The 15,485-nt window shown below is 40.2% G+C and overlaps 1 protein-coding gene across 6 annotated transcripts in view; it reads left to right on the forward strand.

Moving 5' to 3' along the window:
* The window catches only part of LOC125463642 (myocardin), a 600,727-nt gene that overhangs the window by 563,129 nt on the left and 22,113 nt on the right, over positions 1-15,485 (forward strand). For all 6 annotated transcript variants that reach the window (XM_059653806.1, XM_059653807.1, XM_048555183.2 and 3 more), the window contains 2 exons: positions 7,516-7,772; positions 11,917-12,070. In XM_059653806.1, the coding sequence (XP_059509789.1) occupies positions 7,516-7,772; positions 11,917-12,070 (411 nt within the window). The remainder of the gene's footprint in view (positions 1-7,515; positions 7,773-11,916; positions 12,071-15,485) is intronic.

The raw sequence follows: 15,485 nt of genomic DNA on the forward strand, positions 1-15,485 counted from the left end.
AAAGTTGGAAACTCCACTAAAATCAGTCACAAGTTGTACTTTTTACAAAAATTTAGACTGTCAGTGGCCAGGCTTCCACATTGATACAAAGCTGGAATGGGTTAATATAAGTATACAACTAAATCCCTTATCAATGCTTTTATAAACTCCAGAAAGGACTCTTCCAAAGTTCTCCAGGACCAGATTCCACCCTCAGGAAACTTGACCTCATGCAAAACTCGCATCAATTCTCAATTCTCCGTTGCAATGATGCTCACTGACCAACATCAGCTTCCAGCCTGGCAATATCTTGATTCCTTGACTTTACCACTCCCAATCTTAGTAACATCCTCCAGTCCTACAACCTTTCAAATCTATGCCTTCTTCCAATTTTGGCCTCTTGAGCACCCATAATTTTAATGACTGAGCCTATGGATGCTATGTCTTCAGCTTCCCAGACCGTAAAATCTGGAAATGCCGTGTGAAATGTCTCCACTCTTTATCTGCCTGCCTTCTTTCTTTTCTACATTAAGGGTTCTATAAAGTCCACCTCTTTTGACTGTCTTAATCTCTGCTGATGCAGATGTCAAATTTTATTTCAATACAAAGCTTCTGCGACCTGAGAACAAGTATCAGGATACAAGTTGTTGTTGTTGGGAGGTGAACAGTGTTTGGCGTCAAGTCTCAGCTCATCCACATCAGAGTGGCACTGTAGCTCAGTGGCTAGCACTGCTGTCTCACAGCACCTGGCAGCCAGGTTCAGTTCCATCCTTGGGCGAATGTTGGTGTGGAGTTTGCACATTCTCTCGTCTCTGTGTGGGTCTTGTTCGGGTACTCCAGTTTCCTCCCACAGTCCAAAGATGTGCAGGCTAGTTGGATTAGCTATGGGAAATGCAGAGTTACAAGGATAAGGTAAGGGAGTGGGTGTAATGGGATGCTTTTCAGAGGGCCGGTGGGACCCAATGGGCCAGATTGCCTGCTTCCACAGTGTGGGGATTCTATGATCCTTCACGTAGGAACATACAAAATAAGAGCAAGAATAGTCCAGCCTTTTCCACTCTTCAAATGAATTATATCTGATTTGACTGTGGTCTTATCTCCCCATTTCTGTCTATTCTAAATAATCACTAAGCGCTCTGTTAGAATCTATCTAGCGCTGTCCTAAAAATATTCCAGACTCAACTTTCCATGCGCTCTGGAGAAGAATTTCCAAAAGACACACACTACCGTCTGAGAGAAAAGATTTCTCCTCACCTATATCTTGTATGCACAATGTTATATTTCAAACTCTGTCCCTTAGTTCTCACTGATACTCCACTAGAAAAGACATTCTTTTAGCATTCACACTGCCACGTCCTCACAGGATCTTAAGTGATGTAATATCCTGTCAGAGCACAATTGTTATTTGATTCATTCCAATGCACAACCTAGTAATAGAAATAGCATCTGAACAGCTTGTAATGCTGTTGACTCAGAGAGATCTGTCCTCTATCACTTTGTTTACCAAAGAAAAATCTTTACCTGATAGTTTTTTTTCCTCATGTATCATAAAAGTTGAAAAGAAACATTTTGGGACTTGGAAGCATGCTGCACCTAAGATTCTGGAATGTAATTGGCAGTAAAATCAGAAACAAAGAAACAAAGAAAAACAAAGCAACCTACAGCACAGGAACAGGCCCTTCGGCCCTCCCAGCCTGAGCCGATCAAGATCCTCTGTCTAACCTGTCATCTATTTTCTAACGGTCTGTGTCCATTTGCTCCCTGCCCATCCACGTACCTGTCCAAATATATCTTAAAAGACGCTAACGTGTCTGCGTCTACTACCTCCACTGGCAACGCGTTCCAGGCGCCCACCACCCTCTGTGTAAAGAACTTTCCACGCATATCTCCATTAAACTTTCCTCCTCTCACTTTGAACTCATGACCCCTAGTAATTGAGCCCCCCACTCTGGGAAAAAGCTTTTTGCTATCCACCCTGTCTATACCCCTCATGATTTTGTAGACCTCAATCAGGTCCCCCCTCAATCTCTGTCTTTCTAATGAAAATAATCCTAATCTATTCAACCTCTCTTTGTAGCTAGCACCCTCCATACCAGGCAACATCCTGGTGAACCTCCTCTGCACCCTCTCCAAAGCATCCACATCCTTTTGGTAATGTGGCGACCAGAGCTGTACACAGTACTCCAAATGTGGCCGAACCAAAGTCCTATACAACTGCAACATGACCTGCCAACTCTTGTACTCAATACCCCGCCCAATGAAGGAAAGCATGCCATATGCCTTCTTGACCACTCTATTGACTTGCGTTGTCACCTTCAGGGAACAATGGACCTGAACACCCAGATCTCTCTGTTCATCAATTTTCCCTAGGACTTTTCCATTTACTGTATAGTTCGCCCTTGAATTTGATCTTGCAAAATGTATCACCTCGCATTTGCCCGGATTGAACTCCATCTGCCATTTATCTGCCCAACTCTTCAGTCTATCTATATTCTGCTATAATTTCTGACAGTCCCCTTCACTATCAGCTACTCCACCAATCTTAGTGTCATCAGAAAATTTGCTGATCAGACCACCTACACCTTCCTCCAGATCATTTACATATATCACAAACAACAGTGGTCCCAACACAGATCCCTGTGGAACACCACTGTTTGCAGGTCTCCAATTTGAGAAACTCCCTTCTACTACTACCCTCTGTCTCCTGTTACCCAGCCAGTTTTTTATCCATCTAGCTAGCACACCCTGGACCCCATGTGACTTCACTTTCTCCATCAGCCTGCCATGGGGAACCTTATCATACGCCTTACTGAAGTCCATGTATATGACATCTACAGCCTTTCTCTCATCAATCAACTTTGTCACCTCCTCAAAGAATTCTATTAAGTTGGTAAGACATGACCTTCCCTGTACAAAACCATGTTGCCTATCACTGATAAGCCCATTTTCTTTCAAATGGGAATAGATCCTATCCCTCAGTATCTTCTCCAGTAGCTTCCCTACCACTGATGTCAGATTCATCGGTCGATAATTACCTGGATTATCCTTGCTGCCCTTTTTAAACAAGGGAACAACATTAGCAAGTCTCCAGTCCTCTGGGACCTCACTCGTGTCTAAGGACACTGCAAAGATATCTGTTAGGGCCCCGGCTATTTCCTCTCTCGCTTCCCTCAGTAACCTGGGATCGATCCCATCCGGACCTGGGGACTTGTCCACATTAATGTCTTTTAGGATACCTAACACTTGCTCCTTCCTTATGTCAATTTGACCTAGACTAAGCAAACATCTATCCCTAACCTCAACATCCATCACGTCCCTCTCCTTGGTGAATACCGATGCAAATGACAATAATTGCAAAAGGTCACTAAAGGAGGTGCAGGGTATAAAGGTTTTGCAAAGTTTACAGGACTCTTTTCTTATGCAGCAAATAAAATGTCCAAGAATTCACTGTGAATTTATTTCCTCTTCTCAGTTACCTTCTGAGATAGAATGTCTTGAGATTTCTCCCAAAAGTATTAGGCTGGGCAAATCCTCCAGCCCTGTTCATCCCCAGCATGAGCATTATGTGCAGAATTGCACAGTGTCTCAAAATTGGAAATATCTTTCATTTCTGATTCTGATTTTCTCTATGCCTTCACCATGTTTGACCAACACAGTTGATATATATCAAAGCAAAAAAATTCTTAACTCCTAGACCTATTTCCAATGCAATGTCACACACAAGGCCTCTTCCCAGATAGAAATATAAATTAATTATCTGTAACTTTGAACTTATCCTTTGATATGAATAGTACATGGATGCTGGAAATCCTTCCTTCATTTACCAGGTGCTTCCAAACTTTTTTTCTCATATGGTGCGATTACACAAATAATGTGGCCCCCTACTACATCCCCAGCCCCTGATTTATACTTAAAAGTCAAACCCTCTTCCAAGATGCTCACCAGCATCCCATTTCCACAAGAGATATTAGGGATTTTGTGATTCTATGATTCCAAGACGTCACTATTATACTGGGTGTAAACACCTCTCACCACCTGCCAAACTTGCCCCTTGACCTGCAAGTAGAGACCTCTCCGGAAACCTGCCCAGATGAATCTATTTTTTATTTAAAATCACAGCACCTAGAACATTTTATCAACCAAAAGTTACAGTTTTTAAAGCATAGTTATTGTAATATTAACTAATTGCAACAACAGACAATCACAGGAATATTAAATAGTTATTTCTTCTTGAGATTTATCATGGAGGTTAACATGATGGACATGATTACCTCGCTTTCTATTGTCAGGACATAAATACAAAAGATAAATAATGAAAAACTAAACAGCTTTAGAGATGACAAAAAACCAGACGAATGGGTTGCAATGATGCATATTAAAGGACGTTAGTGAATAGATAATAAGTTTTTATATTTCTTGCATATAATGTGAGAGGACTGGCAGACAGCTAAATTAATTCCTGTACTTAAAAAGAGAAATAGAAGAAGTCTGGGAGCTCTCCAGCAATTAGATTTCATGTTGATGATAGAAAAGACAATTAAATCCTTCGTCAAAAATTTAATGGAAAAATATTTGGAAACTGCAAATATAACACAGGTCTGTGGTCGACACTGACAGGGTGGCACAGTGGCTCTGTGGTTAGCACTGCTGCGTCACAGCACAAGGCACCCGGGTTCAATTCCACCCTTGGGCAGCCGTCTGTGTGAAGTTTGCCCATTCTCCCTGTGTTTGCATGGGTTTCCTCTGGGTGCTCCAGTTTCTTACCCACTCCAAAGATGTGCAGGCTGGATGGATTGGCCATGCTAAATTGCCTGTAGTGTTCATGGGTGTGTAGAATAGGTGGGTTACAGGGTGATGGGTCTGGGTGGGATGTTCTGAGGATCGTTGTGGACTTGTGCTGAAAGCCCTGTTTCCACACTGTAGGGATTCTATTTCAGAAAGCACGATCACAACTCCCCAACTTTATAGAATTTTTTTGAAGAAATAAGAGAATGCCTAAGTAAGGGTAATACTAAATGTAAAATGTATTTAAATTTCCAACAGATCTTCCACAAAGCCTTTCAGTAATTTTACCCATGACTAAGTTTCGAAGATAAACAGTGAGGCAGCAACTGTACAGCCACTGGCTAAGTAAGAGAAATTATGAGAGATAGGATTAAAGGTAGTTACTCAAATTGACAATGGTCAGAAATGATGTGCCACATGGTTCAATACTGAAACTATCGTTGCTCATCAATTATATTAGCAGTTTAAAACGAGGAACAGGCGTAGGCAATTCAGCCTCTCAAGCCTGCTCCACCATTTAATGTGTTCATGGCTGATCTCATTTTGACCTCAACTTCACTTTCCTGCCTGTCTCCAAAGCCATTCGACTCATTACTAATCAAACATCTTACAATGTCACACTTAAATTTACTCAATGTCCCAGCACACTCTGGGATAGTGAACTGGAAATGAATTGAAAATGCAAGTTTGCAGATGGCTACTAATTGGTTGACGTTAGCCAATACAGAGAAGAACTCAGAAATCCATTCATAGATTTGCAACATGAGTGTGCCATTTATATGAAACTTCTATACAAAGTTGGTTTACCACACTTGAAAAACTGCAAATTGTTCTCATCTCCATATTATAAAAAATATTGAAAGGACTGAAGATGATGTAAAATATAGTCACTGGCATGGTTATTTTGAAAGAAGAAATTAAAGCTTTCATAAAGAATTGAACAGGTTGGAACTCTTTGAGTGTGACCTGATAAATTCTTCAGGATTATAAACATGGTGTCAGAACCAAACGTTATGAAATATCACTTGCAACCTTTTGCACATCTGAAAAACTCCTAATCTTCTGTTTTCTTCTCTTTAGCCGATAGTTATGCAATCTGCCAATTGTCACCTATCTGTACATATTTGAATTATTCTGATAACGTAGACATAAAGAAGATGTTTCCATTCCCACAGAAGATCTGAACTGGGGGAGGAGTCATTATTAAAGATAATCATTATTAAAACCAATAGGCATTCAGGAGAAATTTGTTTACATAGTGACTACTTAGAAAGTGGATTTGACTGCTAGAAGAAATAGTTGAGATAACTAGAGTAGTGGCATTTGAGTGAAACTTGAATGGAGGAATAGGGGGATATGTTAATGTGGTGAAAGAAGAAAGGAGAAAAAAACTTGTGTGGATCAGAACACTGTCATGGATTTGTTAGGCCATGTGGCCTGCTTCTGTGCTCTGACCAACATGTAAGTATATAAGAAAGGGTTAAATATATAATAAAATATACAGTGCCTTGTGTTTACCTGCATTACTGAACTGATATGTGCACGAGTATCTTTTGGTTAGGTAGAAGACCCAGCACTGATAACTTCTTCTCAAAGTAATCATCAGAGGGTAGCAAGGTGTGATATGTTAATTTCCAAGCAATAATGCTGCTGTAGTAACACATTCCAACCAACAGCACTTCCATGTATCATATGAGATTATTATTGGCAGTCCTGCATTTATTCAGTGTTTTTAAAATGTTTGAGGATGCTATGCTTTGAAAATTTACCTTTGATACCATTTTTAATTCTTTTGAGGATTCTTTTGCATGCTGGGGTTGGAATGTTGAAGAACAGGTTCAAATTTATTAACAATAACCAGATTTTTTTTATTCTTTCAAACCTCCTGCAGGGTTGGCACTCTGCTGTTACTTCATTCCATTCAATCCCTTCACAACGGTTATAACTACCATAGTACTGCATTGTCAACAACAATCCATCAGAACAGAAAGGATTTTTTTTGTTTTCAATTGACCCAAATTAGTTTCATTTCAAAATTTAACACAGATTACATCCGTGCATGAAGCATACTTGCAAAGGGAAGTTTATTTTAAATTAAATTTACTTTTGAAACAACTGGATCTAAAAGAAAATAGGATTGGTTGAAAAAGTTCACTTGATCAAGAATCTGCATGTAAGTTATTAAAAACTTACATGAAAGGTCAGGACATAGCACAGTCTGAAAAATATAGAAAAGGTGATGTGATAAATGAGACCTTTGTGACATCAGGTTTTCAACATAAGAGACTAGGGAAGGCCTGATGAAACGAGACTTAATCCTGTCATGCATTTGGACCTTAAAAGCCCAGTTTATACAATGCGAGCTTAGATTTGGGTGTGAAACCAGAACAGCGTTACGTTATTGCTCAACCTGTAATGTGAATTCATTGTTGGATTTATCAATGAGTTTCACAAGACCCCAGATGTAGCTCTCCTTTTGACACCCCATTTTGTCCAAACCATCTGTTTGCAGTCTAAAATGTATTACTATCACATCTTGAGACATCTGTTTGCCTGTCAGACTTCAGACTGTCGCCACCTGAAAATTATAAAATGATGTTTGTATCACATGTCACATTGAATTCCTAGATCTCCAGCAATACGTCAACAGCAAGAATGAATCATAAATTCTAATTCTTTCTTCTCTTCATTACATGGCTCAATGTGTAGAAAGTTTAAAATATTTCCTTTCATTTCTTCCATAAACATTAGACAAAACCATCCCCTGATGGAAAAAACCAGCGCCACAAGAAGCCAAAGGATACAAAACCAAAGGTGAAGAAACTGAAGTATCACCAATACATTCCACCGGATCAAAAGCCAGAAAAGTCCCCACCTCCAATGGATTCAGCCTATGCCAGGCTGCTCCAGCAGCAACAGCTATTCCTCCAGCTGCAGATATTAAGCCAGCAGCAGCACCATCAACAGCATCATTATAACTATCAGAACATTCTGGCCACATCTCTAAAGTGAGTAGGCTAAAGCATTGAAAAACAGTGAATGTCTTTTGAGCATTTAGCTTCATTATCTGATCACTATCTCATAAGCTCTGAAGAAAGGCATACTTACAGATGTTAGCTGAAGATGACACAATGTCTCCATGTCTAATACCCTGTAATCTGATCACCATTAAAAGGGTAGTTAATAAAGTGAATGATAAAGATGTTGTGACACTTGAGCAGTACGATAATGGTTGTGAGTCACAGATTCAAACCCAGCAAAGGAATTTCAATTCAACCAGTTGAATAAATCTGATATGAGGGAAAAAACTAATATAATTTTTAATGGTGGCCATGAAGCTACTGAGATTTCGTAAAAAAACCACTTCTGATTTACTAATGTGCTTTTGGGAAGGAAATTTGCCTTCCGAGCCTGCTCTAGTTTGGATATGATTACAGATTCACAAAAATGTGACTCTTAAATGTCCTGTGAAATGGTTCAGCAAGCCATTCAGTTGTGTGAAAGACGTTTGCTTCCCAGTACCACCGCCTCAAGAGAAATTAGGGATGGGGAATAAACACAGATGCTGTTGGTAACACCCATATCCTGTGATAGAGTTTAAAAATATTGGTCTCCTGTCACTGTGATAGTTCAGTTTTTTTTCAGTTACCATTGGTAGATCCCAGTATCAACTAATCAGTTTTGTGCATGCCATAACACAGCAAGTAAAGAAGCAGGGTATTGCAGCCTTTACAATTACTCTTTGATAGTGATATTTTGAAACAGAGCTTCCCATCATGCATTCCCCATCATTGTGAAACTGGAAATTAGTGGAGATGAAATGTATAATTGAGATTTAAAAACAATGAGCATATTCACATACACATTATTTAATCACACAGAAACAGAAAGAGTAAATAGATGATTAGCAAGACAGAGACAGTTAAATATGCAAATCTTCAGAAATAACATGACAGTTTCTAAACCTCCCACTGAGATGTCAGGCTAGCATTCTGGCCACCCCTTACAGCAAGTGCTTGATTTTCAATGCCATCCACAATGGCAGTTTGATGCCTGTGAAGCAAGTTGAAAATCTACCACAATGTGCCTGAACCGATGTTGAATTTTCAAGTGCACCTTCCATAAAGATGCTTTGGTTGCATCTTCATTCCATCAAGTTCCAACTCGTCAGTGTATTGCAAAACAAGTAATAGAATCTTAGATACTCAACAACTCTTGTACTGTGTAACCTTTTGATAACCAGATCAAAGTAGCCCTCTCACAGCTGAAAATATTATGTATGCTGTTCATCACTGTTACCTTTCATATAGATAAACTGAGACCTGCAGTTTTAGAAATAGAATAGAATTCCTACAGTGTGGAAGCAGGCCATTCAGCCCAACAGATCCACACTGACTCTCTGAAAAACATCCCATCCAGACTCGCCTCCCTACGCTATCCGTGTAACCTCTACGTTTCCCATGGCTTATCCTGGGCACCTAACCTACACATCCCTGGGCACTATGGGCCCAAACTACCACCTGCACATTTTTGGACAATGGGAGGAACCTGGAGCACCCGGAGGAAACAAGTGCAGCCACAGGGAGAACGTGTAAACTCCACGCAGTCAGCTGAGGCTGGAATTGAATCTGGGTCCTTGGCATTGTGAAGCAGTAGTGCTAACCACTGAGCCACCATACCATCCCATTTTCTCACACATGGGTCTTATCTGATTTTCGCACCTGACTTATGTATTAAATAAAAAACCGAAAGAACTGTGAATGCTGTAAATAAGGAACAAAGACAGAAGTTGCTGGGAAAGCTCAGCAGGTCTGGCAGCATCTGTAAAGAAAAATCAGTTAACATTTCAGACCTGAGGAACAGTCAGTGGACCCAAAGTGTTAACTCTGATTTTCTTCTCAAATGCTTCCAGACCTGCTGAGCTTCTCCAGCAACTTCTGTTTTCGTTGCGTATTAAATAGCCTGACTACCTGCAAAGAAACTGTTGTTTTGTTATTTTATGAGATTTACTGGTTCGTCCATCCCTAACTGCTCTTGAGAATGCGTTGATGAGCCATGTTCTTGAATTACTGCCTCATTTGGTGTAGGTGCACTGGACTGTTCGGAAGACGGTTCCAGGTTTTTGACTCAACATCAATTAAGAAATGGTAAGAGAGTTCCAAATTAGGATGGCTATGAGGCTTGGAAGTCGAGTTGTAGGTGGTAGTGTTTCAGTGCACCTTTAGATGGTACTGCCAAAGGAGCTTTAGCAAATTGCTGCAGTGCATCTTGTAACTGCAAGCAATGCTATAACAGCATGAGTCAATGTTGAAAGGAGGTAATGTTTAAGAGGGTGAATGGGGTGCTGATCAAGTGAACTGCTTTGTCCTGGATTGTGTCAAGCCTGTAACAAGGCATGCATTAACATTTCACAATATCAGGATGATTGTTCATGAAATTAACTTAGGTACAGTATAGTAAGTAATTATAGCTCTGTGGAGCGCACCTCGGCTGCCTCTTTATCACTCTTGACATTGTATCGCACCCTTTGAAAAATACATTGATTAATAGTGGTAGTTCCTGCAATGGGAGAAAGTCTCAGCACTTGGAACCAGTTCCATCAATCCCAGCAGCACTCGAGCTCATTATCAGTCACGACAGAAAGGAACTCAAAGAGGATCATGACTGCCCCAGAAAAGTAACTCCTTGGGATTAAACGCGGTGAGGGATCCTAAATTCTTGGTAGAGGAGTTGGGTGGCTGAGATTTGTAGGGTGGGTGGGGCATGAGAAGGGGGAAGAGATACACCTTGAAGTTATGGTGCAGGGAAGAATGCTCCGTCCCCTTTCCTGCTAGCTTTATCATCTATATAATAAAAAGCAGCCTGCCCACTCCTCCTGGACTGCCCATGCCAAGTGTGTTTTGCCATGGGCAGTACAATTTTTCAGATCAATGGACTTGCTAACAAACCAAATTGACATTCAGTTAATTACTTATTTGTATATATAGCATCAAACTGCTGATTTCAGCCCCTCCCCCAAACTAAGGCACTTTGGAGGTTGGCAGGATGCTGATGAGTTGGCCATCTGATCCGTAATATATGCCCCGATCCACACCAAAAATACACCCACTGCGGAACATGTAAAATGCACCCCCTGACAATTTCTAGACAAATCTATGTTTTCTTTCACTGCTCACTCCTAAAGAAAACGCAATTATTTTTAGGACCTCACTAACCATGCTTTATTTTGGATGTGAAATAATTAAGAAACAAAGATATGTGAAAAAAAGTTGTGGAAATGTTATTATTTGGAGCACAATTACCACAAAGGGAAGGTCTATACAAGCTCCAATCATGTGTACAGCCTTAAACGGGATAATCAATTCAGTTTGCTCTGTAGCACTGGGAGAAATCAGGAGATAAAGTCCAGCTGAGATGAACTACAAAATAAAAATAAACATAACTAAGTATAGTGTATTCTCATCAGGTCCGTCATTTGTGAAGGAGATCTGATGAAAGGACACCAATCTGATTTGTTAACCTTGTTACATTCTCCACTATTACCTCTTGACCTTTCCAACATTTGCCAGTTTATCTGTTTGATTTCCCTCAACTACAATATTGTATTTCTCATATTCTTTTTGCACCGATCTTTGAGATGGTTATCCAGTTAGTGTTCGAGTGCATAAAATCGACAGTAGATCAAAGAGAGACCCTAAATGCTGGAACTGACTTATTAAAATTTGAAGGGAAAAGTAGATTAATAGTTCAGATTAACAATGAAAGTTTTCTTTTGTATTTTGTTCATGGGAGGCTGCTTGCCGAGCCTTAAGTGTCCTTCAGAAGATGGCAGTGATCCATCTTTTGAACTGAATGGCTTGTTGGACTGTCAGTGAAGAATTGATCCCAGTATCCTGGAATCACACTTAGGCCAGACTGGGTGAGAACTGTAGATTTCCTTGTATGAAGGACATATGGTGAATCAGATAGTTCTTTTGATTGTCTACTAGTTGCGTGGTCACTATGATTAAATTTGCAATAGAAGGTAAAATAAGTAAATGAATTTATCTACAATCACTGCCATGCAACAAGCTACCTCATGAGAAGAGAAGAGCATTGTGATTAGCAGATGTGTTTCTGTAGGTACAATGAATGTTTTAAATGTTTTTACAGGCAGTCTGGTGAACAGCTTTCCCGAAACACTTGCACTTCAACGACTACTGCCTCAAGCAGCAGTTTGTCCCCAGTGAAGTCTGCAATGTCCAGTCAAACCAGTGGCCCTCCTTTGAAACTTGGACCTCTTCCATCCAATCTGGATGACTTAAAAGTATGTTCAATGTCATATACAATGTTAACTTATAGGTTGTAATTAAAAATGTACATTTATTTCAATTATATTAAAATAGCATCTCATTTTCTTATGACACTAAAAGTTTGTCTGAAAATACCTCGTCATTAAGTCAGGGAGCAGGTGGACGTGTAGGATGGGAGGTCATAGCAATGAAGACCCTAGAAAACAACATAAACAGCTAAAAACATTCACTTGTACCATATCGCTAGTATTTGTGCAAATTCTCCACTTCAGTTTCATCAGGGGACTGGAGAAACCCAGCAGGGCCAGTGAATGAAGAGTGTTCTTTGGAAAGCTTATAAGTGGTGGGGTTACTAAAGCTCCAGCAGTTTTCCTGTGCACAGTAAGAATGTGATGCATTGATTCCAATGTTTGCTATTCTTTCTCTGTATGGAGATTCCCAATATGCTTGCTTATTGCAGAAGCTGAAAAACAATCTTCCAGTTAGCGGGAGGTTACGCTGTTTGACGAAAACCAACAGAGCGAGCTGTACATCACAATTTATTTTGCTGCTAAACCGCAGCTGTGCCCTTGTAAAACTCCCCTTAAATACTTCAGTGCAATATGTTTCGAACATTTCACACGTCGGAATCTACCGCAATTACACCACTCTCTGCATGAGGAAAAGTCTCCAAACTACATTGTTTCGTCTATTAGTGCCCATCATTTCTTTATAATACTTTGTGTTGATTGCTTCCTAAAATGACAAGCACAACAAGTCAAACTCAGCTTTCAGAAGTACCACAGGGGATTCAGTTATTTCTATATTTGGCGTACATATGCATTATGTTCATACGGACGGGTACTGTACTAGAGTAGTCTTAGTCATTTTTTGATAAGCTTTGTTTTGGTGGGCTCCAGCAACCAGCAAGGAAGAAAACAGCGAAACTTATGAATAACTTGTATACTTCAAAGTGGAGCTCCAGTATGACCAGTACGTTCATTTGCAAGTGTTACTGGTTTGTCCTGGTAAATGAATGACAAGCTGAAATGCTGTTGCACTAAGGAATTTACACTTCAGTGATATTATGTTCTGTTTCATTGCAGCTTACAGGTACATTACATCTTATTTTACATCATACTTTGGGTATCAATGCTAGAATCACTTGAGTTACACCACTATATAGCTGGTTACCTAGCCAGACCTGATGGATTTGCATTTACTACTGAAGCCAGAATAATGAATAACATAACCTGGTGACAGTAATTGATTGATATGAGCTATTTCAGTTATGTTTTTGTCTATAACCAACTGACAAGCTTGGCATTCACTGCAACATTGCTAAAGTTACTCTTGGACACAATGAATGGTAAGCTGTCTTGAGAAGTGTTCTTAATGGGAAGGTTATAAAGTTTTTGCTGGCATTTTGCACAGAAAGTTTTCAACGATGCTTAGACAGCCATTTGCATCCAACCCACAGAACTGACCTGGAAATAAATCATGCAAACCTCATGGAAACAATAATTTAACGCAACCTTTAGCATCCTATTAAATATTCCCTTTAATTTACAGCATGCAACTTCCAACTTGACTATGCTGAACTGTACATTTCTTGAAAGAGTTCCCTCTGCAGGCTCTTACATCACACTGCGTATAGTTTGCATTTGCTGGATTGCAACCTGAACTGGACAATACAGAAATATTGATGTGTAAATAAACTGATAGCGCCACTACATCATGCAGGGATCAATCCTGCTGGCTCATTTACACTCTGGGCATTGCATTTAGTTGTGAAGTTATCAGCAGAAGCATACAAGCACACCTTTCCAAATAATAAGGTGTGGAGCTGGAGGAACACAGCAGGCCAGGCAACATCAGAGGAGCAGGAAAGCTGATGTTTCGGGTCTGGACCCTTCAGAAGAAGATTTCTGAAGAAGGGTCCAAACACAAAACATCAGCTTTCCTGCTGTTCTGATGCTGCATGGTCTGCTGTGTTCCTCCAGCTCCACACCTTGTTATCGCAGACTCCAGCATCAGCAGTTCCTACTATCCCTTTGCAAATAATAATGCTTTACATAAGCAAAGCCACATTCATAAGATTCAGATACTAAAAGAGTCTCAACTGCTAAAACACAAATGATTGTCAAAAAATATCTTAAGTAAAACCTGGGGCCTAGAAAAACAAGTGTACGCCAGTTTTGAAAGTCTAATTGCCAGGAATTATAGTTCATTACAAAGACAAAATTGGTCAGTAAAACAAGTTAAATCTCAATATAGTCGGACGTACATTTTCAGCTTTGTAATAACTCCAGCAATAGCGCAGCTTCACTCTAACGGGTCCCCGTACAATATGAAATACAATTGTCATTGGATTGACCTTGAAGAAACAGAAGTGTTGCTAACTGTACATCAGTTATTGAAAAATCCAGTGCAGCTCTTAGAACATTCCAGTACGATCAATCTTCTGTCATGCATTCTAGGTTGTATATGACCATTCATAAATATGTTGCATAACTAGAAAAAGCAATAATTGCAAATGTTACTTATGACATGAAATTCAATGACATTGGACAATTGCAGAGCAAAAGCTGCATGTCCTACCAAAGATAACCTGCAGAAAGGGGATAAGATCATTCATTTTTACAGATTAATATGTGAGTACAACATAGAACATAGAACAGTACAGCACAGAACAGGCCCTTCAGCCCACGATGTTGTGCCGACCATTGATCCTCATGTATGCACCCTCAAATTTCTGTGACCATATGCATGTCCAGCAGTCTCTTAAATGACCCCAATGACCTTGCTTCCACAACTGCTGCTGGCAACACATTCCATGCTCTCACAACTCTCTGTGTAAAGAACCCGCCTCTGACATCCCCTCTATACTTTCCTCCAACCAGCTTAAAACTATGACTCCTCATGTTAGCCATTTCTGCCCTGGGAAATAGTCTCTGGCTATCAACTCTATCTATGCCTCTCATTATCTTGTATACCTCAATTAGGTCCCCTCTCCTCCTCCTTTTCTCCAATGAAAAAAGTCTGAGCTCAGTCAACCTCTCTTCATAAGATAAGCCCTCCAGTCCAGGCAGCATCCTGGTAAACCTCCTCTGAACCCTCTCCAAAGCATCCACATCTTTCCTCTAATAGGGCGACCAGAACTGGATGCAGTATTCCAAGTGCGGTCTAACCAAAGTTTTATAGAGCTGCAACAAGATCTCACGACTCTTAAACTCAATCCCCCTGTTAATGAAAGCCAAAACACCATATGCTTTCTTAACAACCCTGTCCACTTGGGTGGCCATTTTAAGGGATCTATGTATTTGCACACCAAGATCCCTCTGTTCCTCCACACTGCCAAGAATCCTATCCTTAATCCTGTACTCAGCTTTCAAATTCGACCTTCCAAAATGCATCACCTCGCATTTATCCAGGTTGAACTCCATCTGC

Source organism: Stegostoma tigrinum, chromosome 22 (genome assembly GCF_030684315.1).
Source record: "Stegostoma tigrinum isolate sSteTig4 chromosome 22, sSteTig4.hap1, whole genome shotgun sequence".
NCBI lineage: Eukaryota > Metazoa > Chordata > Chondrichthyes > Orectolobiformes > Stegostomatidae > Stegostoma > Stegostoma tigrinum.